Source organism: Ranitomeya variabilis, chromosome 3 (genome assembly GCF_051348905.1).
Source record: "Ranitomeya variabilis isolate aRanVar5 chromosome 3, aRanVar5.hap1, whole genome shotgun sequence".
Lineage (NCBI taxonomy): Eukaryota > Metazoa > Chordata > Amphibia > Anura > Dendrobatidae > Ranitomeya > Ranitomeya variabilis.
In genome coordinates this window covers 283959892-283986785 of record NC_135234.1, presented here as the reverse complement: position 1 = coordinate 283986785, position 26894 = coordinate 283959892, and the positions used below count along the sequence as shown (strand labels likewise).

The 26894-nt window shown below is 46.4% G+C and overlaps 1 protein-coding gene across 6 annotated transcripts in view; it reads right to left on the bottom strand.

Annotated features, from left to right (window-relative positions):
* Window positions 1-26894, bottom strand: part of SYNRG (synergin gamma) — a 488500-nt gene that overhangs the window by 361841 nt on the left and 99765 nt on the right. For all 6 annotated transcript variants that reach the window (XM_077295517.1, XM_077295512.1, XM_077295514.1 and 3 more), the window contains exons 6-7: window positions 17476-17587; window positions 10392-10472 (exon numbers count right to left, since the gene is read on the bottom strand). In XM_077295517.1, coding sequence (XP_077151632.1) covers window positions 10392-10472; window positions 17476-17587 — 193 coding nt within the window. The remainder of the gene's footprint in view (window positions 1-10391; window positions 10473-17475; window positions 17588-26894) is intronic.

The window sequence follows — 26894 nt, the reverse complement described above, 5'->3', positions numbered from 1 at the left end:
TCGTGTTGCCTCTTCCTCTAGCTCACACGCAGCTGATTCGGCTTCCTCCCAGGATCGCCGTGGAAGAACCTCTGGCCCTGTTGTCCAGAGACCCGCTGTCATTCCACCCGCAGCACCACTTTCCCAGTCATCCACACACTCCCAGCCCAGTCTACAGCCATCGGTAGTACAGGCATGGGAGAAAAGGCGGCCTTTCTCGTCAAACCACCCACGAGCACAGGCTCTGACTGCAGGCATTGCCAAACTTCTGTCACTGGAAATGCTGTCATTCAGGCTGGTGGAGACTGACAGCTTCCGTGACTTGATGTCATTGGCAGTCCCACAGTACAATGTGCCCAGCCGCTTTTACTTCAGCAGGCAAGCCGTCCCTGCCCTGCACAAGCATGTGGAGGGACACATAAAACACGCGCTACTGAACGCCGTCAGTAGCAAGGTCCACCTCACCACCGATGCGTGGACCAGTCAACATGGACAGGGGCGATACCTTTCCCTCACTGCCCATTGGGTTAATGTAGTTGAGCCGGGTACAGACCGTGCGAGTGGCGCAGGACGTGTCCTGCCCACTCCAAGGATTGCAGGAATCCATTCTGTACGCATTGACTCCTCCTCTTACACCAGTTCCTCAGAATCATCGCTGCAGGAGCCGTCACAGTCCACCTCCACATGGACCCGTGATGAACGTGTACCTGTTACGACCGACATGAGCACAGCCGTGGCCAAACGTCAACAGGCCGTCTTGAAATTAATTTTTTTGGGGAATCGTAGCCACACAGCGCAGGAGCTCTGGAATGCCATCAAGCAGGAGAGCGATGTGTGGTTTGAGCCAGCGAATCTCCAGCCAGGCATGGTAGTGTGTGATAATGGCCGAAATCTGGTGGCAGCCCTGGGCCTCGGCAACCTCACTCACATCCCATGTCTGGCACATGTGCTCAATTTGGTCGTGCAGAGTTTTTTGAGGGACTATCCGGATCTTGATGCACTGCTGCACAAGGTCCGCCTAGAGTGTGCTCACTTGCGGCGTTCCAGCACGGCAAAAGCGCGCATTGCGGCTCTGCAGCGCCGACACCGCCTGCCGGAACATCGCATCATATGTGACCTACCTACCAGGTGGAATTCCACGTTACATATGTTGGAGCGGTTGTGTGAGCAGCAGCAAGCTGTAATGGAGTACCAGCTGTATCAGGCGCAAAAAAGTCGCAGTCAGCGCCGTACAGACTTCACAACCACAGAGTGGGCCACTATGAAGGATGTCTGCCAGGTTTTGCGTCCCTTTGATTATTCCACGCGGATGGCGAGTGCAGATGATGCACTAGTCAGCATGACTGTCCCCCTTATCTGCCTGCTTGAAAAATCACTGCAAGCGCTAAGGGATGATGTTGTGGAAGAGGTGGAGGATGAGGATTCACCACTTCCATCATCTTCTGGACAGTCAGTGCCACGTGGTTCCTCACAAACGCGTAGGCAGGGGACAGTTTGTGAGGAGGATGAGGAGGAGTCAATGGAGGAGGAAGACATCCGTCCAGAGGAGGGAGTTACACAATTGTCCAGTACTCAGTGTGTACAGCGAGGGTGGGGTGATGACGAGCGGGCAGAGATCACGCCTCCAGCTGGGGACAGCGTTTCTTGGGCAGTTGGCAGTCTGCAGCACATGGTGGATTACATGCTGCAGTGCCTGAGAAACGACCGCCGCATCGCCCACATTCTCAACATGTCTGATTATTGGGTGTTCACCCTCCTCGATCCTCGCTACCGGGACAACGTAGAAAGCCTCATCACACCGTTGAACCGGGAGCGAAAAATGCGGGAGTACCAAGACACACTGGTCAGTTCCATCATCTTCTCCATTCCAACTGAGAGAAGTGCTGCTACTGCATTCCAAAGCAGCTCAGTGCGTCCAGGCAGTGGTGGAGGCTCTGCACAAAGAGGGAGCAGAAGCAGTGCCTCTGCCCAAGGCAAGACCAGTATGGCCCAACTGTGGCACAGTTTTGTGTGCCCCCCACAAAAGTCTACACCATCACAGACGGCTCCAGTCAGCAGGAGGCAACGGTTCCGTCAGATGGTGACAGACTACATGTCTTGCCCTCTTGCTGTACTCCCAGACGGCTCTTCCCCTTTCAAGTTTTGGGTCTCAAAGCTGGATACATGGCCAGAGCTAAGCCAGTATGCATTGGAGGTGCTGTCTTGCCCTGCGGCCAGTGTATTATCGGAACGTGTCTTTAGTGCTGCAGGTGGTGTACTAACTGACCGTCGCATGCGACTATCCTCCGATAACGTTGACCGGCTTACTTTTCTGAAAATGAACAAGGCCTGGATCTCGCAGGAATTTGCCACTCCTCCTCCTGATTAAATAATTAGGTCACTGTATACGTTATCCAGGTCTCCTGTTGTGTTCATCTTTCTACCACCTGAACTTAAATTCCTGGGCTCCAACACCGCCAGTTGAGGCTCAGACGTGCCGTCTGCACAGTCAAAACATACGACCCAGTGTTATTGGGTTTCAGTAACGTCAGCTGATCCCCAGCTGTGTAGCCGGCAATGTGTCATGCGACCGCCACGCTGACACAACAACTGAAATGTAAGGGAATCTGTCCCCCCCCCCCAAGGCGTTTGTTACTGAAAGAGCCACCTTGTGCAGCAGTAATGCTGCACAAGGAAAAAGGTAGCTATTTTGGTTTTGCTCCTTGCACACGCAAAACTTAACACTTATAAAATGTGTCCACTGATACCGTAAAACCGTCCCGGAGGTGGGACTTTCCTTCGTAATATGACGCAGCACAGCCGTCATTCCTACCCCCCCGGCGCCGCGCCCCGGCTCCTCAGCGTTGTTTGATTCCGTCCCGGAGCCTGCGCTGTTATGTTATCCCGTGGCCAGGCACACTTAGCGCTGCCCGTCTTCTGGCATCATTTGGTGTCAGGCTGGCTGCGCCTGTGCGGCCACGCTGGCCGAGAGCCCGCCTCGCAGTGTCTTCTGATTTAATCCCACTGGGGGCCTGGGATCTATGGACATGCGCAGTGCATATCTGAACCTCCACCTCTCACTCATCTCCCTATGGCTTCTTCAGACTGTTCGGTGTCAGCTGGTCCCTAATAGCATGCCACGGCCGTGACACCGCACAGTCTGAAAAAGAAGCCGTAGGGAGGGGAGTGAGAGGCGAGGATATGCACTGCGCATGGCCATGGATCCCAGGCCCCCAGTGGGATTACATCAGAAGACACTGCGAGGCGGGCTCTCGGCCAGCGCGGCCGCACAGGCGCAGCCAGCCTGACACCAAATGATGTCAGAAGATGGGCAGCGCTAAGTGTGCCTGGCCACGGGATAACATAACAGCGCAGGCTCCGGGACGGAATCAAACAACGCTGAGGAGCCGGGGCACGGCGGCGGGGGGGGTAGTAATGATGGCTGTGCTGCGTCATATTACGAAGGAAAGTCCCACCTCCGGGACGGTTTCACGGCTTCAGGGGACACATTTTATAAGTGTTTAGTTCTGTGTTTGCAAGGAGCATGATGAAAAGAGCCACCTTTTCCTTTTGCATCTTCTGTGCTGCACAAGCTGGCTCTTTCAGCTACAAACGCCTTGGGGGGGGGGGTTAAAGGTTCCCTTTCGACTTTCTCAGGCTTCGGCCTACATTGTGTTCCTCTGCTTTTCCACCTGCCCCTGGGCTCCAACACCGCTAGTTGCCGTCCAGAAGTGCTGTACGCACAGTCAACAGTCGCTCCTCTGTTATTGGGGTTCAGTAACGTCAGCTGTTCCCCTGCTGTGTGTGTGGCAATCCCTCCTACCTCCTCCAACCTCCTCCTCCTCCACCTGTCCCTGGGCTCCAACACCGCCAGTTGCCGTCCAGAAGTGCTGTACGCACAGTCAACAGTCCCTCCTCTGTTATTGGGGTTCAGTAACGTCAGCTGTTCCCCTGCTGTGTGTGTGGCAATCCCTCCTACCTCCTCCAACCTCCTCCAACCTCCTCCTCCTCCACCTGTCCCTGGGCTCCAACACCGCCAGTTGCCGTCCAGAAGTGCTGTACGCACAGTCAACAGTCCCTCCTCTGTTATTGGGGTTCAGTAACGTCAGCTGTTCCCCTGCTGTGTGTGTGGCAATCCCTCCTACCTCCTCCAACCTCCTCCAACCTCCTCCTCCTCCACCTGTCCCTGGGCTCCAACACCGCCAGTTGCCGTCCAGAAGTGCTGTACGCACAGTCAACAGTCCCTCCTCTGTTATTGGGGTTCAGTAACGTCAGCTGTTCCCCTGCTGTGTGTGTGGCAATCCCTCCTACCTCCTCCAACCTCCTCCAACCTCCTCCTCCTCCACCTGTCCCTGGGCTCCAACACCGCCAGTTGCCGTCCAGAAGTGCTGTACGCACAGTCAACAGTCCCTCCTCTGTTATTGGGGTTCAGTAACGTCAGCTGTTCCCCTGCTGTGTGTGTGGCAATCCCTCCTACCTCCTCCAACCTCCTCCAACCTCCTCCTCCTCCACCTGTCCCTGGGCTCCAACACCGCCAGTTGCCGTCCAGAAGTGCTGTACGCACAGTCAACAGTCCCTCCTCTGTTATTGGGGTTCAGTAACGTCAGCTGTTCCCCTGCTGTGTGTGTGGCAATCCCTCCTACCTCCTCCAACCTCCTCCAACCTCCTCCTCCTCCACCTGTCCCTGGGCTCCAACACCGCCAGTTGCCGTCCAGAAGTGCTGTACGCACAGTCAACAGTCCCTCCTCTGTTATTGGGGTTCAGTAACGTCAGCTGTTCCCCTGCTGTGTGTGTGGCAATCCCTCCTACCTCCTCCAACCTCCTCCAACCTCCTCCTCCTCCACCTGTCCCTGGGCTCCAACACCGCCAGTTGCCGTCCAGAAGTGCTGTACGCACAGTCAACAGTCCCTCCTCTGTTATTGGGGTTCAGTAACGTCAGCTGTTCCCCTGCTGTGTGTGTGGCAATCCCTCCTACCTCCTCCAACCTCCTCCAACCTCCTCCTCCTCCACCTGTCCCTGGGCTCCAACACCGCCAGTTGCCGTCCAGAAGTGCTGTACGCACAGTCAACAGTCCCTCCTCTGTTATTGGGGTTCAGTAACGTCAGCTGTTCCCCTGCTGTGTGTGTGGCAATCCCTCCTACCTCCTCCAACCTCCTCCAACCTCCTCCTCCTCCACCTGTCCCTGGGCTCCAACACCGTCAGTTGCCGTCCAGAAGTGCTGTACGCACAGTCAACAGTCCCTCCTCTGTTATTGGGGTTCAGTAACGTCAGCTGTTCCCCTGCTGTGTGTGTGGCAATCCCTCCTACCTCCTCCAACCTCCTCCTCCTCCACCTGTCCCTGGGCTCCAACACCGCCAGTTGCCGTCCAGAAGTGCTGTACGCACAGAGCCAAACACCTCGCCTATGTGTTAGTGGGGTTCAGCACCGCCAGCTGTTCCCCTGCTGTGTATACGGCAACGTGTACTGCGACCACCACGCAGGCACAACAAGTTAAATTTAAGGGAACCTGTCCCCCCCCCCCCCATGCGTTTGTTACTGAAGGAGCCACCTTGTGCAGCAGTAATGATGCAAAGGGAAAAAGTGCCTCTTTTCGTGGTGCTCCTTGCATATGCTGAACCTAACACTTATGAAATGTGTCCCCTCACAGCGTTCAACCGTCCGGTAGGTGGAACTTTCCTTTGTCATGTGACGCAGCACAGCCGTCATTTTTACCCCCTTGTCGCCGTGCGCCGCCTCCTCAGCGTTGTTTGAATCTGTCCCGGAGCCTGCGCTGTTAGGTTACCCCTTGGCCATGCACACATTTTGCGCTGCCCGTCTTCTGACATCATTTGCTGTCAGGCTGGCTGCGCCTGTGCGGGTGCGCTGTCCGAGATTCAGCCTCGCGGTGTCGTCTAATGTAATCCCACCGCGGGCCTGGGATCCGTGTCCATGCGCAGTGCATATCCTCGCCTCTCACTCCCCTCCCTACGGCTTCTAATGACTGTTCGGTGTCAGCTGGTCCCTAATAGCATGCCACGGCCGTGACACCGCACAGTCTTTAGAAGCCGTAGGGAGGGGAGTGAGAGGCGAGGATATGCACTGCGCATGGACACGGATCCCAGGCCCGCGGTGGGATTACATTAGACGACACCGCGAGGCTGAATCTCGGACAGCGCACCCGCACAGGCGCAGCCAGCCTGACAGCAAATGATGTCAGAAGACGGGCAGCGCAAAATGTGTGCATGGCCAAGGGGTAACCTAACAGCGCAGGCTCCGGGACAGATTCAAACAACGCTGAGGAGGCGGCGCACGGCGACAAGGGGGTAAAAATGACGGCTGTGCTGCGTCACATGACAAAGGAAAGTTCCACCGACCGGACGGTTGAACGCTGTGAGGGGACACATTTCATAAGTGTTAGGTTCAGCATCTGCAAGGACCATAATTAAAAGAGCTAAGTTTACCTTTTCCAGCATTAGTGCTGTACACGATGGCTCTTCCAGCTACAAACGCCTGGGGGGGGGGGTTAAAGGTTTCCTTTCAACTTGCTCCAGTGCAGGCTTCGGCCTACACTCCGCTCCCCCTGCTCCTCCTGCTGTCCCTGGGCTCTAACACACCGCCAGTTGGGGCCCAGATGTGCTAGCTGCACAGAGAAAAACACCTCGCCAATGTGTCAGTGGGGTCCAGCACCGCCAGCTGTTCCCCTGCTGTGTAGCCGGCAACGTGTCCTGCAAAAGCCACGCAGACACAACAGACCCAAAGCTGCCGCCAGTGCAGGCTTCGGCCTACACTCCCCTCCCCCTGCTCCTCCTCCTCCTGCTCCTCCTCCTGCTGTCCCTGGGCTCTAACACACCGCCAGTTGGGGCCCAGATGTGCTAGCTGCACAGAGAAAAACACCTCGCCAATGTGTCAGTGGGGTCCAGCACCGCCAGCTGTTCCCCTGCTGTGCAGCCGGCATCGTGTCCTGCAAAAGCCACGCAGACACAAGAACTGAAATTGAAGGGAACCTGTCCCCCCTCCCCCAGGCGTTTTTACGTTATCCAGCCACCTTGTACAGCGGTAATGCTGCATGTGTGCAAGGTGGCTCAGAAACGTATTCTCCTCGCACATGTGGAACTGAAAACACGTCTGAAATGTGTCCTCTGTGTGACCAGTTAACCGTCCCGGTGGTGTGACTTTCCTTTGTAATGACACGCTGCAACCCCCTTGGTAGCGCTGCCCGTCTTCTGGCATCATTGTTTGGCTGGCTGCGCCTCTGCGGCCGCCCTGACCCACACAACGCCCCTCGGTGTCTTATTTATTGGGACTGCGAGGGTGTGATTCATGGGCAGGATCAGTGCATCAGTTCGCCTGTCCCTCCTCTCCTTCCGCCTTCTTCGGACTGTGCGGCTTCATGGCCGTGGCATGCGATAAGGGATCAGATGACGCCGCACAGTCTGAAGCGGGTGTAAGGACCCGAGTGTGAGAGGCCAACATATGTGCTGCGCCAGGCCCTGAATCCCAGCCCCGCAGTGTTTTAACAATGTTAAGACACTGCGGGGCTGGGATTCATGGTCATCGCGAACCGCACCGGCCGACATTACATGATGCCAGAAGATGGGCAGCGCTAACGGCGCTAGGCCAGGGGATAACACGACAGCGCAGACTCCTGTACAGCAAATAACAACGCTCGGGAGGCTGCACCCAGCACCAAGGTGGGATTCTTGACACCTGTGCTGCGTCTCATTACAAAGGGAACTCGCGCCTCCATTACACAGTTTGACTGTATAAAGGGCTGAATGTTATACGTGTTCCATTCAGCGTGTGCAAGGAGAAAAATTACAAGAGCAACCTTTGACTTGCGCAGCACTGCTGCTGCATAAGCTGTGGCTCTTCTACTTTGTAACCCCTGAGGGGGGGTTAAAGGTGACTTTTGAAATCGGTTCAATTAGGCTTCGGCCTACACTCTGCTCCACCTGCAGAGCCCGGGCTCCAACAACGCTAGTTGCTGTCCGGAAGTGCTGGCTGCACAGAGCCAAACACCTCGCCAATGTGTCAGTGGGGTCCAGCACCGCCAGCTGTTCCCCTGCTGTGTAGCCGGCAACGTGTCCTGCAAAAGCCACGCAGACACAACAGACCCAAAGCTGCCGCCAGTGCAGGCTTCGGCCTACACTCCCCTCCCCCTGCTCCTCCTCCTCCTGCTCCTCCTCCTGCTGACCCTGGGCTCTAACACACCGCCAGTTGGGGCCCAGATGTGCTAGCTGCACAGAGAAAAACACCTCGCCAATGTGTCAGTGGGGTCCAGCACCGCCAGCTGTTCCCCTGCTGTGCAGCCGGCATCGTGTCCTGCAAAAGCCACGCAGACACTTGCTCTTGTACCTTCTGCTCCCCATCCTGGTTCCAGTACCGTCAGCTGGTTCCGGGCAGAGCCTTTGGCTTAGGTGCCTCCCTTTGGTATCCGAGTTCCACCAACGTCAGGTGGTCCTTGGTAGTGCTTTCAGGCACGGGTACCTCCTGCTTAGTAACCGGGTTCCAGTAACGTCAGCTGGTCCTCGGTAGTTCCATTGGCTCTTGGACCTTCGGCTACCCATCCGGGTTCCAGCACCGTCAGCTGGTTCTCGGCAGTGTCTTTTGCTCTTGTACCTTCTGCTCCCCATCCTGGTTTCAGTACCGTCAGCTGGTTCCGGGCAGAGCCTTTGGCTTAGGTGCCTCCCTCTGGGTATCCGAGTTCCACCAACGTCAGGTGGTCCTTGGTAGTGCTTTCAGCACAGGTACCTCCTGCTTAGTAACCGGGTTCCAGTAAAGTCAGCTGGTCCTCGGTAGTTCCATTGGCTCTTGGACCTTCGGGTAGCCATCCGAGTTCCAGTTCCATCAGCTGGTTCTCGGCATTTTCTCAGCCTTCTTGTACCTTCTGCTACATTTCCAAGTTCAAGAGACTAAACACAATGACCCAGAAGACCACCCCTAAGATGACGACGACACCAGAGACGACAACCACCGTGATGACGACGACCCTGGAGACGATGACCCCGAAGACCACCCCGATGACGACGACCCCGGAGACGACGACCCTGAAGACCACCCCGATGACGACGACCCCGGAGACGACGACCCTGGAGACGACGACGACCTGGAAGACCGAGAAGCAGAAGAACAAGAGGCTGCAGAACAAAGAGCAGAAGGACATTAAGCATAACACAAAATATCAGAGCAAAAAATATTATGTAAATTATAAGCAGAAGAAGACTAAGCAGTGTATGGGGGTGAGTCCGTTCCTCCTCGTGGTGCCCCTGGATAAAGCCTGATGCTGCAGGCCAAACTGAACGCGGACAAATGTAACTGTTTTGTGACAGGCAGAACGGAAGGTGTAATCTTCAAACTTTTATAGATAACAACTACGGGAATGCCTGTCACAAATAAGAATATGATGAAGAAGTTGAATATGATGAAGATAATAGTAAAATAAAAAGAATATGAACAATGTAACCCAAAAAATAATAGGTAGAAGATGAAGAAGAAGATGAATAAGGTGAAGAAGTTGATGTCAAAGAAGCTGATGATGAGGATAATTAAGAAGAAAGCGTGGGAGAAGTAAAAAAGAAGGTGAAGGGCGTGGAAGTAGTGAAACATCAATATCTGACATAAAAAAAAAAAAAAAAACATAGTCAAATTCTTTCTAACGCCGAACTTCATAAAAAAAAAAAAAAAATCCTGCTATTCTATTACATTGGGCTAAACCTCTGTCCCTTTAATATCTCCGCCACGTCCCCCAATACATCCTACAATATTTTTAGTTGTTTTCCTTCATGTAGAATGAACCTACAAGTGTATAAAGGGTTTATTTTAATTCCGATATTTTCGTCCCATTGACTTGCATTGGGATCGGGTATCGGTATCGGATTGGATTCCGATACTGTGACGGTATCGGCCGATACTTTCCGATACCGATACTTTCCGATATCGGAAAGTATCGCTCAACACTAGTAATAAAGCAAACTAACAAAGTGGTTAGGTGTCTAAGGATAGATAGCTAGAAAAATACATTTTAGGTGCCCGACCACTCCTTTAATTTCTATAGTACAAACACTAAGGTTTTTTTGTTTTTGAATTTTTAAAGTGATTGTTCAGGCTTATGATATTGACTATTTGTCATTAGGGGACCAACGCCAAACATCCCCACTTAGCAATGGAGCAGAACAGCACACGGTGTAGTGGTTGTTGCTCAAAACCATATCTCTGCTCTGAGCGTTTGACCCCCTCTAATGGGATATTGAAGACCTATCACAAGAATAGGTCAGCAATATCCTAAGCATGGAAAATCCCTTTGAAGTCGATTGGTTACTGCATAAAGAACTAATGGAAAGATGCCAATTTGTCAATGACCTTGAAAAAGAGGAATCATTTTAGGAATCAAGAGGTAGCAAAGAGAAAAGATCATTTTTATACTAGAAAGAAATAGATTATAAAAATGGAAATACCTGGTACAAGACTGTCATTGTAAATCCAAGAAGGCAGCATTGGCTCAATAGCTTCAGGTTTTGGAAACATTGTAACATTAACTAATAAGAGAAAAATAAAACACGCACAATTAGCTTTTATTTATATGCAGCAGATTTTGCTAAAGAAATTTCAACAAATGCTTCATTCTTCTGTTTAGAAGAAGTTGTGGGGACAAATCAGCGCAACAGGGCGTTATAAAGACAACAATGTGGCGAGTAAAGTGGTACTGCCCACCTGATGCAGTTGTGTGACACACAACACTAAGGCTATGTGCACACTCTGCGGCGTGCTCTGCGGGTTCTCCCGCAGCGGAATTGATAAATCTGCAGGGCAAAACCGCTGCGGTTATCCCTGCAGATTTATCGCGGTTTGTTTTGCGATTTCCGCTGCGGGATTACTCCTATACTATTGATGCTGCATATGCAGCAATATGCAGCATCAATAGTAATGTTAAAAATAAAAAAAATTGGTTATATACTCACCCTCTGACGTCCCGATCTCCTCGGCGCTGCACGCGGCGGTCCGGTTCCAAAGATGCTGTGCCGAGAAGGACCTTCGTGACGTCACGGTCATGTGACCGCGGCGTCATCACGGTCATGTGACCGCGACGTCACCGCAGGTCCTGCTCGCACAGCAACTGAGACCGGACAGCCGCGTGCAGCGCTGAGAGGTGAGTATAGCATCATTTTTTATTTTAATTCTTTTTTTTTTTTACACTATTTATGCTTCCCAGGGCCTGGAGGAGAGTCTCCTCTCCTCCACCCCGGGTAGCAGCTGCACATTATCCGCTTACTTCCCGCATCGTGGGCACAGCCCAGATGTTTAGATAGCAATAAGTAAAAATTACCATATTTTTCAGACTATAAGACGCACTTTTTTCTTACAAAAATGTGGAGGAAAATGGGGGGTTCGTCTTATATACTCACCTTCCAAAGGCAGCCGATCTCCTCAGTGGCTTCCGTTCCTATAGATGCTTTGTGTGCAGGACCTGCGATGACGTCACGGTCACGTGACCGCGACGTCATCGCAGGTCCTTCACACAAAGCATCCATGGGAACGGAAGCGGCCGCGTGCAATACTGAGAGGCGGGAAGACTCCGGGGCCATCAGAAGGTGAGTGTATCACTATTTTTTATTTTAATTCTTTTTTTTTTAACAATTATATGGTGCCCAGTCCGTGGAGGAGAGTCTCCTCTCCACCACCCTGGGTACCAACCGCACACGATCTGCTTACTTCCCGCATGGTGGGCATAGCCCCGTGCGGGAAGTAAGCAGATCAATGCATTCCTAGGTGTGCGGAATCCCCGCGATTCCGCAAATTAATGAACATGCTGCGTTTTTTTCTGGAAAGCGCTTCCGCTCAGGAAAGCAACGCAGCATGTACACAAAAAATGCGGATTGCATTCTATTGAATAGGATGCTTAATGTGAGCGTTTTTTCGTGGTTTTATAGCGTTTTTATAGCAAAAAAACGCGAAAAATCTGCTACGTGTGCACACAGCCTTATAGTCCAGATGTACTTACTCTGGCTGTGGATGGGGAGGTGGGGAGCAGCAGCGGAGCAGCGGGTCACAAGAGGCAGGAGCCAGCTGCGGCCAACTCCTGTGCCCACTGCTAAAGAGAAGTGAATATTCACTGCATTCCATGCCCATGAGAGTGGAAAGCTGTGAGTATTAATTTCGCTTTAATAGCAGACACGCTCTTAGCCGCAGCAGTCAGCTTCCTGCAAGCTGCCGGGCCTTCGTGTGTGCCTGCTACTTCAGGGAATGAAAATTCACTGCTCTCCACTCCCATAGGCGTGGAATGCAGTGAATATTCATTCCCTTTAGTAGCGGGCACACGTGAACAAGAATATTTAACACATTTTTGGTGTCTTTTATGTGACCTGTTTTATGTGACCTTTTTCTTTGCTCCTATATTTAATGTTATTTTGACACACCACCCTTTTTTTAAATTAAGTGAGTTTTTCATCTGCCATTGTCAATCTTTTTTCATAATGTCTGATTTTGCGAGAGACCGCCTCCACAAAGCCGCACAGGTTTTTTCTGATTTACCTAAAAACAATGTTGATTCATCTGACATTTCTAATTTATGGACTCAACTGCATAAATTGATGATTCAAGAAACAAAAACGTGGTGGGATTTTACTACCCTTAATAATTACATCTTTAAAGATATGATTCCTAGAAATTTAAGAATTAAAAAAAGATCCACCACTGTTTTTTCTGAGCAGTTTACCAACGATTGGAATACTATTTTGAGCACCTGCTCATTAAATTTAATGCGTCTCATCATAAAACACGACTAAGAAAAACTGTCAGACATACAGAGAGAGTTGGATGAAACCAAACAAAGTTTGAAATCACATGTTACATCAATTGAAAATAATGCGTTTTTTAAACAAACTTTAGAGGACATTAATAAATTAGAAGAAGAGATTATGTCAAGAAAAAAAACACAAGTTCCAACGTGATCTGGAGGATTATTCATCCAATAAAGTGTACAACTGGAATGAGAATAATTCCTCAGCAGGAACACCCAAATCTATTTTGAGAAACACCTATCATAAGAGGAAACATAACAAGCGATATGTGAGTTTCAGCTCACGTGAAGGTGATTCGGGTGATAATTTCAGTCTGTCTGACTCCTCCCTCAATGAATCTGCTGGATGCAGTTCTAACAAACAACATTAAGACAAAAAACGCAAAAGGCGTGGTGGGCGCAAACATAGAAGGCAATTCTGGCATGCAGACACACCGCAAGAAATTCACATTGAGATAAATCCTGACAACGTTTTAAATTTATCCACAAAAGTATTTTCTCAAGAACAATTGAAGGTATTGTCTTATGGATTCAAAAACAGCAATAGATAATAGTTTTGAGTATATCACATGATCCTACCACAATATTGAAAACATAGCTAAAGCAGGAATTAAAACATAACTTTTAAGGTATAACCATAAAAGAAATCTATAGAAAAAATTGTCACCAAAAAACCGTGTCAATAAAAAAGTACTACTGCAGTTTAGTATAGAGGGTGGCAGTTCTATCTGTAGCACTGAAGCACTTTATCTCCCATGCAAGCTAGTCCCCTGATGATCCTGCTTGCAAAGAAACGCGTTGGGACCTGAAAATAGGGAGAGTGCAGGGCATGTTATACCCTAGGGGTAGATGTGGACTGTCCTTGTAAGGACAGGAGCTCGGGGTTTGAGATTTATTGTTAGCCCCCCAGGGACGGACAGGGAATTGTCTCCTGAGGCTGTGCTTTGAAGGATTTCTCCACCTAAGCAAATTGGGGCTCTACCTTACCCATCCTCGACAATTGGTGAGATTGTTCCAGTATTATTATTTGTATATATATCTTTTTCCAATTGATCTTACCCCTCTTTTTCACTTTATGATTAACTGCTAATATTAATGCAACCAAGGTTACCGGTTTAGTTGTATTGGCACTTGATAAATGCCACTGCCATTGGCATTTTCACCTTTAAACTAGGTTCCTTGGGTTAAGTGATAGGACATTGGACCACTGCCAGTGCCCTCACAGAAATCCCTAACAAGTACTAATCTATGTATGGTACGCTTCCTGACCGGACATACCTAGTAGTACTTTTTTATTGACACGGTTTTTTGGTGACAATTTTTTCTATAGATTTCTTTTATGGTTATACATTAAAAGTTATGTTTTAATTGTCTTATGGATTAAATTTTATTCCAGATAATAACTTTAAATTTATTTTCTGCAATTCTGGACATTAATAAATTTGTGCGTAATTTGACTATAAGAAAACATTTCTGGACTGATGACGTTGTAACTGAATGCGGCCATAACATTAATTATGTGAATGAATTTCACTCATTGGATTTTCATGAGCAGGTTTCTCTTTTAGCTCTACAAGAGTTGCGGGAGGTGAATGAAACACCTGAAAATTTGGTACATCAATCAAACAACTTAAAAATCAAAAATCCGTATTTTTTATCCTGTTCAGACGAGACCCGAATGCATGAACAGGTTCCAAGAAGTTATGGAACGAGAACTCAAAAATCTGAAGTATAATGATCATACATATAATCGAACGGGCAATTTATCCCACAAGCATAGAAGAGCTATACAGGATATTAAAAATATGACTGATGTCACCATTAAAATGAGTGACAAAGGAGGAATGGTTGTCGTTATGAATTCTAAGGACTATAAAGAAGGAATATTAAATTTACTATCTGATTTGTCTACTTACAAAAAACTCATTGCGGATCCAACTATTGCATTTAAAGCCGAGATGGATAAAATGATCAAGGATGGTGTAACTTTGGGCGTGCTTACGGACAAACAAGCAGAATTTTTAGAGGTATCACACACTATTATGCCCATATTACATGGTCTACCCAAAATCCACAAAAAGGAATGCTTTCCCCCTATGAGACCTATAGTTTCCAGTATTGGTTCTACCAATGAACAAATGAACCAAAGGGACAGTGGCTCGACTCTCTGTTGCAACCGCTAGTCTTCAGAATTCCAGGTCACATAAAAGACACCAAAGATGTGTTAAATATTCTTTCATGTAAAAAATGGTCATTGGATTATAGTTGGTTAAGCTGTGATGTAATTTCATTGTATACATGTATACCTCACAATACTGCTATACAAGCCTTGCAATTTCATCTTGACCGTTACAGTTCATATTCTCAAGATCTTATTAACTTCCTGATGGAGAAGTTTGCTCCAATTTTTCTACTGTTCTCTTTCAAAATGAAAATGTTGTAAAATGGAGCCTTTTTTGTTATTGTTAAAATTCTGAAAGTTAATTGTTATACTGTACATCTGTTACTATACAAATGTCAATATTTCTGTATATTTGCATTATTTCTCAATAAAAAGAACATTGAAAAGAAAAGATCTTATTAACTATATATTACAGGTGACTTTTTTTCTCTTGACTCAATTTTTTTTCTTTTGATCGTGAATATTATTTGCAACACACTGGAGTAGCAATGGGGGCTAAATTTCACCGTCATTAGCAAATTTAGTTATGGTTAAATGGGAATATGATTTTCTTTTTACACCTACTAATCAGTTTTCTTCATTTATTCTCTGGTATGACAGATACATCGACGATACATTAATCATATGGAAAGGCGATGTATCTGCCATACAGTCTTTTGTAAGTTATATTAATAAAAATGATTATAACATAAAATTTACATTTGTCCATGCAAAATCTACTACTTCTTTTTTAGATTTAGAATTAACTGGTATCTCTGATCATTTCATTTCCACAAGAACCTATTCCAAACCACTATCAGGGAACACTATCTTACATGCTAACAGTAGCCATCCAAGGAATACGGTAAAGTCCATCCCGGTGGGAGAATTTACATGACTTAAACGTAATTGTAATAATAACAATGGTCTCAAAAATGATTTTATCAATTCTGGTAAGAAATTTCATAAAAGAGGATACCCTAATTGGATGTTAAACATGGCATATACCATTGTCTCTAACAAGGATCAACATCATCTTATTTCCTCTCAGAAACACTACAATGGACATAGACAGCATAATGAATTTTCTAATAAACCATTTGTATGACTCCAATACAGTCCGCAGTTTTATGACATTAAAAATATTATTAATAGAAATATTCCCCTCTTATATGAGGATCCCACTTGAGCCAAGATCTTGCAGGGTGGCCTTAATGTTGTGGCTAGAAGAGCACCAACATTGGGCAATATACTTTCTCCTAGTATGTTCATCTCCACTAATAAAAAACTGGGAACGTAGTTGGATTGCAAGGGAAATTATAAATGCGGCACATCAAACTGCACTACATGTAAGCAAATGATTATAACTAAAACATTCAATAATCATGATGATACCAACACATTTAATATTCACCAATTCATCTATTGTAATACCCGCTGTGTGGTTTATTAGATGGACTGTATTTTATGTCGTAAGTCATATGTAGGATGTACTATCCGCAAATTAAAAACCCGCATTACTGAGCACTTATATGACATTTCTAACATTAATAACACTCGCAACATTTCATTTTTAGAGAAACATTTCATTGAACATCATGCAAGTAGCATTAGTTCATTAAGAATCTCAGGTATAGAAAAAAAAATAAAGAAACCCCCTCGCCGCGGGGATATCGGCAGGGCTCTGCTTACTAGAGAGGCATATTGGATTTTCAACCTAGGGACTAGATTTCCGGACAGTCTCAACAAGAGAAATGAAATCATGTTTCATTATTGAGCGTAACTTGACATTATGTGATTCATTTATTTGTATGCTAATTATGTATATTTTATAAGGATTTTGTTTTGTGTTATGATTTGTTATTCACATGAATTTATTAAATGTACTAACCTTCTTATCGATGAACAGGACCTTCACTCATGTGATTGGTTTCTGTCAATTTGACTGGCTTGGAGATCCTTTTTATTTGTATTGGATCTTGGGTAGTCAAGCTTTGACAAAGACCGCAGCACGGTCGAAACGCGTTGCTTCACTAACTAGGCTTATGGTGTTGCCTGAGGAGCATTTTTGCATTTTGCAATTTGTATTTTAAATATTTTCATTAAAAGTCTATTTTACTCTATCAAGATTGAACTGGAACATTGCACTTTTTTCATTCAGCAATGAATATTCACTCATCTCCACGCACATAGTCCAAGCATGGAGAGCAGCAAGTATCCAGGCAGCTGTCCTCAGCTTGTAAGCAGCACATGACGTCACTGCCATGCGCTGCTTACAAGCATAAATCAGCTGCTGGCATAGCAACAAGACGTTGCGAGGGAGCGATCAAAGGTAAGTAAAATGGTTTATTATTTTTTTTAATGTTTTTCTGATGGAGCCATGCCTACCAGGATAGGCATGAAGGGGACCATGCCTACCAGGATAGGGATGAGCGGGAGAATACATACCAGGATAGGGATGAGAGGGACATGCATACCAATTTTGTCTATTTTGTGCATATGCCTGGTATCCAGTGCAGAACTCAGTGACAGTCTGTCATCTGCATAAGGCCCAGTTTTGCTTATTCTGTAATTACATTACCTGGTTTCAAGGCATGCAACACTGGAGGTGGGTGCATTCTTGCATCTCTGGAAAATCCATCCAAATTTCCTCTAATGGCTTCCATTGCATCATCTCTGCATTTTTCAGTGGTCTAGGCAAATAAAATGTTATTTGCAGAGTAGGTTTCACTCAAATCAAATTATGTTAATGGACACAACTCATCTTTGCATTAGTAATGAGAATTTTCAACATATTAATTTCCTTCAACCCAGTGCACCAAATGCAATTCTCCACTTGAGGTGCAAAGTACTAAGGCCGGTTTCACATTAGCGTTTGGAGGAGCTGCGGAGGGCTGCGGACTTCCTCCATGAAGCCCCGCCCTCGGCCGCACCTCCGCCTACTTCTGCATGCGGCCGGCATGTGGCCTGCGTACCTATCTTAACATTAGGTACGCAGGTCGTGCCGCTGTATGCGGATGCTTACGTATGCATCGTTTTGACGATGCGGCGACCAGTGTAAGACGCAGCTTGTAGCAATTTCTTTTTTTTTCCGCATCGTCAAAACGACGCATGCGGAAGCATCCGCATACAGCGGCACGACCTGCGTACCTAATTTTAAAGATATGTAATCAGACCGCATGCATTAGGCGGAGCTAGCGGCGGAGGTGCAGCCGAGGGCGGGGCTTTACGGAGGAAGTCCGCAGCCCTCCGCAGCTCCTCAAAACGCTAGTGTGAAACTAGCCTAACTGAATCAGCACTGACTGCACAATACACACAAATAATGGCAAAAGTTCTTTGTTACTTCACAGCTGCTGTTCCCTGCAAAAGGATGAAAAAGCAAAGTAGCTTTAAAAGGAAAACCGATCTTTTAAATGGGTTGTCTATTACCTGGGCAACCTCTTTTAAAATAAAAAAACATCATACACTTGACTTTCCTTATGGCGCGTGATATTTTTATGCCATCAGAGCCCTGCGGCTAATGAATGGCCGCTATTGGCTGCTGAGCTATCACTTCTTCCACTTGTCCAAGGGTCATGCCTTCGAATGAACCCAAGACAAGCGGAAATAGTAAAAAGCACAGGAGTCCAATAGCAGTCATTGCTTGGCAGCATGGCTCACACGGAATAACAATTAGAGGTGGATGGACATCTGGATGTTCAAGCTCTGCAGAACAGTTAAAAATAGTTTGGGTTCAGGTACCAGTACAGTACCTGGACCCCATTCACTTGATTGGGAGAGACGAACAACGCTTTTGATAGGCGGTAAAATCATCACCGCCGGTCAGATAGCCACGGTTCCAACGCTTTCAAAAGACAACATGAGCGGGCAGCTGTGATCGGAGGTATAAAGATTACCTCCAGTCACTGGTGTCAGCTGATGGGACTACTGCTACGATGAGCCAATGCCTGCTGCCGGTAACAGCAGTGAGAGCAGGAGCGGCTGATGTGAGCTTTCATCAGATGGCGCCTGCGCTACAAATAAATAAATTTTAAAAAAAATGGAGTGGGTTCCCCTGTATTTTTGATAACCAGCAAAGCAAAATTCAGAGCTGAGGGCTGCAACCTTGGGCTGCCAGCTCCAGCAAGAATCAAGAATAGAGGGGTCCCCGTGCCGTATTTTTTAATTATTTAAATAATTTAAAAAAAAAAAAGTTGAGGGGTCCCCGTTTTTTTACAACCAGCCAAGCTAAAGCAGACAGCTGGGGACTGGTAGTCTCAGGCTGGTAAGGGGGCCATGGATATTGCCCCCCAAATCCTAAAAACAGCAGCCCACAAAAGGCACATCTATTAGATACGCCAATTCTGTCGCTTTGCCCGACTCTTCCCATTTGCTCTATAGTGGTGTCAAGTGGGGTTCATATTTGTGAGGTTGATGTCACCTTTGTATACTCACGTGACATCAAGCCCACAGATTAGTAATGGAGAGGTGCCTATAAGACACCTATCCAATACTAATCATAGAGTTATATGGTAAAGACACAACCAGAATAAAGTCTTATATTTGAAATAAAACAAAACACTTACTTTCTTATTTAAAAAAGAAAAAAACAAACAGGTGAGTTTAACGCTTAATTCCACTTAATCCCCACGTCTCCTGTAATAGGAGCCAAGATGCGACCGTCCAGGCTGAGAACCACTGGTGAATGAGCTGCTGTGTTAGCACAGCGTCAGTGACCAGTGGTGACGTCATCGAGGTTACTGCTGGTCACTGAGGTTGCATTCCCAGCCAGGCTGAACTGTGGTGACCTCGTTGGGATCCCTGCTAGAACCGTGAAACAGACTCACAGTTCAGAGGTGAGTTCACAGGGAGAATTTCACTGCGGAGAAATTTAACTGCAGTGAACTCGCCTCTGCACTGTAAGACTTTCTAGCGGAGATCTCACTCAAGTCACAGCCGTTCAGCCCAGCTGGGAACACAGCCTCAGTGACCCTCGAGGACGTCATCGGTGGTCACTGATGCTGCGCTCGCAGCAGCTCATTCCCCAGTGGTTCTTAGCCTGGACGGTCGCATCTTGGCACCGTCCAGGTTGAAAACTAATTATCCCCCAGACATGGATTATAACGTGGGACAGAACGACAGACAGGTGAGGGATATTTTAGTTTTAATACAGGAGACGAGTGGATTTTGTGGAATTAGGCATTATAATCACCTGAAACACCAAGAAAAACCCTGTATTTATGGAATTAAGTATAGGCAAAAAATCAATACACATTATTATACACTACAAAAACCTACAAGCTAAATAAAGCAAGCAAAATGGGGAAAAGACGAGTATATTATGGCAAAACAGTTCAGTTTATTTATGAATAAATTTAAAAATATTGTACAGAGTAGTACTGCCAAAGCAGGAATAGGGGGATCCAATATAAACTTATTATTAACCAGTATATATACAGTACAGACCAAAAGTTTGGACACACCTCATTTAAAGATTTTTCTGTATTTTCAGGACTATGAAAATTGTACATTCACACTGAAGGCGACAAAACTATGAATTAACACATGTAGAATTATATATTTAACAAAAAAGTGTGAAACAACAGAAATTATGTCTTATATTCTAGTTTCTTCAAAGTAGCCACCTTTTGCTTTGATGAATGCTTTGCACACTCTTGACATTCTCTTGATGAGCTTCAAGAGGTAGTTACCGGAAAGGTCTTCCAACAATCTTGAAGGAGTTCCCAGAGATGCTTAGCACTTGTTGGCCCTTTTGCCTTCACTCTGCGGTCCAGCTCACCTCAAACCATCTCGATTGGGTTCAGGTCTGGTGACTGTAGAGGCCAGGTCATCTGGCGTAGCACCCCAACACTCTCCCTTTTGGTCAAATAGCCCTTACACAGCCTGGAGGTGCGTTTGGGGTCATTGTCCTGTTGAAAAATAAATGATAGTCCAACTAAACGAAAACCGGATGAAATAGCATGCCGCTGCAAGATGCTGTGGTAGCCATGCTGGTTCAGTATGCCTTCAATTTTGAATACATCCCCAACAGTGTCACCAGCAAAGCACCCCCACACCATCATACCTCTTCCTCCATGCTTCACGGTGGGAACCAGGCATGTAGAGTCTATCCGTTCACCTTTTCTGCATCGCACAAAGACACGGTGGTTGGAACCAAATATCTTAAATTTGGACTCATCAGACCAAAGCACAGATTTCCACTGGTCTAATGTCCATTCCTTGTGTTCTTTAGCCCAAACAAGTCTCTTTTGCTCGTTACCTGTCCTTAGCATTGGTTTCCTAGCAGCTATTTTACCATGAAGGCCTGCTGCACAAAGTCTCCTCTTAACAGTTGTTGTAGAGATGTGTCTGCTGCTTGAACTCTGTGTGGCATTGACCTGGTCTCTAATCTGAGCTGATGTTAGCCTGCGATTTCTGAGGCTGGTGACTCGGGTAAACTTATCCTCAGAAGCAGAGTTGACTCTTGGTCTTTCTTTGCAGGGGCGGTCCTCATGTGAGCCAGTTTCTTTGTACTGCTTGATGGTTTTAGCAACTGCACTTGGGGACACTTTCAAAGTTTTCCCAGTTTTTTGGACTGACTGAACTTTATTTCTTAAAGTAATGATGGCCACTCATTTTTCTTTACTTAGATGCTTTTTTCTTGCCATAATACAAACTCTAACAGTCTATTCAGTAGGACTATCAGCTGTGTATCCACCAGACTTCTGCTCAACACAACTGATGATCAAAACCCCATTTATAAGGCAAGAAATCCCACTTATTAAACCTGACAGGGCACACCTTTGAAGAGAAAACCATTTCCGGTGACTACCTCTTGAAGCTCATCAAGAGAATGCCAAGCGTGTGCAAAGCAGTCATCAAAGCAAAAGGTGGCTACTTTGAAGAACCTAGAATATAAGACATATTTTCAGTTTTTTCACACTTTTTTGTTAAGTATATAATTCCATATGTGTTAATTCATAGTTTCGATTCCTTCAGTGTGAAATGACAATTTTCATAGTCATGAAAATACAGAAAAATCTTTAAATGAGAAGGTGTGTCCAAACTTTTGGTCTGTACTGTACATCCATCAAAACATCAAAGGCCGTTTAGGCCAAAAAAGGGAAGGGGCTATTTTCATGCAAGAGAACACTTACAAAATTATGTGGAATTATTAGTGAGTAGTGAGCTTAATTCCAGAGTGGAGCGGCAACAGCAGCATGTAATCATAGGTAATATCTTATATATATATATATATATATATATATATATATATATATATATATATATATATATATATATATATATATATATATATATATATATATATATATATATATATATATATATATATATATACTGAATGTGTGTGTGTGTACATATGTGTGTGTTTAACCCCACGCATTCCAATTCACCAAACAATTTTTGCCCCTATCTACATAATGGGGAAAAAATGAAAGGAAAAGTGTTGGAGGCAAATGGACAGCCAGGAGGAGATGGCATACAGGTATATACTATATACAGGGGAGATTATATACAGCTATATATTATATACAGGAGGAGATGACATACAGGTATATACTATATACAGGGGAGATGACTTACAGGTATATCTAATATATAAAGCTGAATGTGTGTGTATGTGTGTATGTCCGGGATTGGCACCTGCACCGTCGCAGCTACAGCCACAAAATTTTGCACAGTCACACGTCTGGACCCCGAGAGCCTCATAGGCTATGTTGTGAGGCGAAATTTTCACCCCGCGCGTTCCAATTCACGAAACAATTTTGCCCCTATATACATAATGGGGAAAATGTGAAAGGAAAAGTGTTGGAGGCAAATTGACAGCTGCCAGATGTGAACAAGGGGGACTTAAAGAACAAGAGCGATGGCGCCAAAGAGTATATACCATACAGTTGCTAAGGTGGGGCCCCGACATGGGATACTCACCACACATGGGGATATGAACACACACACAAAATGCGCCACACACTTCCACGTGCTTGAACACATATACCACCCTCAGCACACATTTCACCACACATGCACCAACCTCGCCACATAAAAGTCGAAACACAAAAGTCGCCGCTCAAAACTCGCCACGTGCAAAATTCGCCACATGCAAAACTAGGCTCACACAAAACTCGCCACAAGTGCAAAACTCACCTCATGGAAAACTCGCCACACGCAAAACTTGCACACGCGAAAAAATTGAAGAAGAGTTGCACAAAAGTTGCACAAGAGTTGCACAAAAGTTGCAACACATGCAAAAGTTGCCTCACACAAAACTTGCACATACTCAAAACGCACCACACATAAAACTCGACGCGCAAAACACACTAACCTGTCACATGCAACTCGACACACAAAAAGTTGCTACACGCATGTCGCCACACAAAACTCATCTCAAAAAAGTCGCTACATGCATGTCACCACACGCAACTCAACACAAACAAATTGACACATGAAACTCGCCCTAAAACACACACAAGTCTGGTATTATCCTTCAAAAATAAAAATCTGATTAATAAGCGGACAAACTACAAGAGCAACAAATGTACGATATAGGAAATACGACAGCTGTCAGTCACATGACCTGTCTATTATGTGTATGTGTGAGCTAATATATATTGCCAGGGGGGAGGGCTTCCTTTTGGCTGGGATTTATCAGTCTGCCAATAGCAACCAATCACAGCTCAGCTTCTACTTTGCTACAGTTAATTAATCTGAGCTCTGATTGGTTAAAGGGAACCTATCACCCCGTTTTTTAAAGATTAGATAAAAATAGTGTGAAATAGGGGCAGAGCTGGGCTTTACATTACTGCCTTTTTGGTGCCTTTACACCCCCGTTAGGCTGCCGAAATACCTTTGTGAAGTGGCCGTTTTGTCCTGTCACTCAAGTTGGTCAGGTCGGATGGGCATGGTCACAGCGCTGTTTCTCCCCCAGATCAGGCTCATCATTACGTTGGTGGCGTAGTGGTGTGCGCATGTCCAAGGTCCAGAATCCTGCACAGGGGTGTGAAAATAGCAGCGATGTCTGTTATTTCATTGGTGGTCGGTGGGCGCGGCCATCTTGCTTTGGCCGCGCGTGCGCAGAAGCGGCGCTCTGCTGGCGGCGGCTTCAGGAAAATGGCCGCGGGCATCCGCGCGTGCGCAGATGGCTATCGCGGCGGCCATTTTCGTGTAGCCGAGATGCGAACTCTGCTTCACGAAAATGGCCGCCGCGATAGCCATCTGCGCACGCGCGGATGCCCGCGGCCATTTTCCTGAAGCCGCGGACAGCAGAGCGCCGCTTCTGCGCACGCGCGGCCAAAGCAAGATGGCCGCGCCCACCGACCACCAATGAAATATCGGACATCGCTGCTATTTTCACACCCCTGTGCAGGATTCGGGACCTTGGACATGCGCACACCACTACGCCACCAACGTAATGATGAGCCTGATCTGGGGGAGAAACAGCGCTGTGACCACGCCCATCCGACCTGACCAACTTGAGTGACAGGACAAAACGGCCACTTCACAAAGGTATTTCGGCAGCCTAACGGGGGTGTAAAGGCACCAAAAAGGCAGTAATGTAAAGCCCAGTGCTGCCCCTATTTCACACTATTTTTATCTAATCTTTAAAAAACGGGGTGATAGGTTCCCTTTAATATAGGCAGGACATTCTCAGTATAACAAAGCTTGTGTGAGGTAATAGCATGTTGTTAGGGTGTGTTGGTGGAAAGGCTGATGTCAGTCACATTACCTCTATGTGAGAGGATATACAAACTGCCAGTTACAGACTATTTTTACCACAATAATGCCTCATAAGAAAAGGAATTCCATGGCACGAATGTCAGCTGATGCGAAAAGAAAAGCAGCATTACGGGCCAATGAAAAATGTGAAGACCGAGAAACAAGGCTGACACGAGAACAGCAGCTGCTTTCTCAAGAGCCAATGAACTTTCTGAGGAGAGAGAAGCGAGGCTTGCAGACAAGAGAACAAGTACTGCTTCCTCAAGAGCCAATGAATTTTCTGAGGAGAGGGAAGCGAGGCTTGCAGACATGAAAACAAGAGCTGCTTCCTCAAGAGCCAATTAACTTTCTGAGGAGAGAGAAGCGAGGCTTGCAGACAAGAGAACAAGTACTGCTTCCTCAAGAGCCAATGAATTTTCTGAGGAGAGGGAAGCGAGGCTTGCAGACATGAAAACAAGAGCTGCTTCCTCAAGAGCCAATGAACTTTCTGAGGAGAGGGAAGCGAGGCTTGCAGACATGAAAACAAGAGCTGCTTCCTCAAAAGCCAATGAACTTTCTGAGGAGAGGGAAGGGAGGCTTGCAGATAAGAGAAGAAGAGCCACTTCTTCAAGGGCCAATGAGTCATCTCAGCAGAGAGAAGGCCGACTTGCCGCTAAGAGAATTTCTATTTCTTCCACCAGGGCACAGGAAATGTTTGGAGATTTGAAACATGCTGCCTTTTGTTACCAGTCAGACCTAAACTATCAGGATAATCCTAAAGTTCAGATATGAAAAATGGATGTGGTCTGCATGTACTGCAGTGCCCTAAAATGGAAAGATGAACCGCCAGGTTTATGCTGTGCAAATGGCAAGATAAAACTTCCACTTCTCCTGTCACCACCAGATCCCCTAAAGTCTCTGATGACAGGTACCAGTACAATATCAAAGTATTTCCTGGACAACATCAGGAAGTACAACTCCTGCTTCCAAATTACATCATTTGGTGCAACAAAAGAAATGTTTACAATAGGATTTATGCCGACATTTAAAGTTCAAGGACAGGTTTACCACTCAATTGGCTCACTGCTTCCATTACAAGGAGTAGAACCTCAATTTCTTCAACTCTTCTTCATGGGAAATGCAGAAGCAGAGGCTCAGCAGAGATGCTCTTTAATTCCTAACACTCGCCTTGATATTGTCACTATTTTGCAGCAGTTCCTTCACTCCAACAATCCATATGTTCAACTTTTCAAGACTGCACTTGAATGCATGCCAAATGACGATTACAAGGTTGTCATTCGAGCTGACAAAACACCACAAGGTGAACATCAGCGACGTTTCAATGCTCCCACATTTGATACGGTAGCCATCTTGATTGTAGGTAATGATTTTCAAAGCCGTGACATTGTGCTTCAGAAAAGGAACAATAGTTTGCAACAAGTAGCAGAAACTCACAGGTCCTATGATGCACTGCAATATCCAATCATCTTTTGGCAGGGACAGGATGGCTATCACTTTGGAATACCTCAGACAGATCCTACAACAGGCAACCCTTCAGGAAAAAAAGTGTCTGCCATGGACTTCTATGCATATAGGATCATGACAAGATTTGCAGAGGAAAATCACATCTTGAAATGCAAACACCTCTTCCACCAATTTATTGTTGACATGTATGCAAAGATTGAGCGTGAACGTCTTTTATATATCCGACTAAATCAAAAGAAGCTCAGGGCAGAGGAATATATTCACCTTAGAGATGCTGTTGCAAATGATGCTGATCCAAAAGAGTTGGGAAAAATGGTTATTCTTCCATCAACTGTCACTGGAAGCCCACGACACATGCATGAATACACACAGGATGCAATGACTTATGTGAGAAAGTATGGCCATCCAGATCTTTTCATCACCTTTTCTTGCAATCCTGCCTGGGAGGAAATTGGAGGGCACCTGTTGCCGGGCCAAAAAACAGTGACTCGCCATGACTTTATTGCTCGGGTTTTCAAACAGAAACTTTCAAAAATGACTAATCTCATCACAAAATCACATATTTATGGTGAGACGCAGTGCTGGATGTATTCAGTTGAATGGCAAAAAAGAGGCCTTCCTCACGCCCATATCTTGATCTGGCTGAAGCAAAAAATACAGCCTACCGAAATTGACAATATCATCAGTGCCGAATTGCCAGAGCTTCAGATTGACCCATTGCTGTTTGACACCATCACAAAAAACATGATCCATGGTCCGTGTGGGAGTCTCAACAAAAATTCTCCCTGTATGATTGATGGCAGGTGTTCAAAGCATTACCCA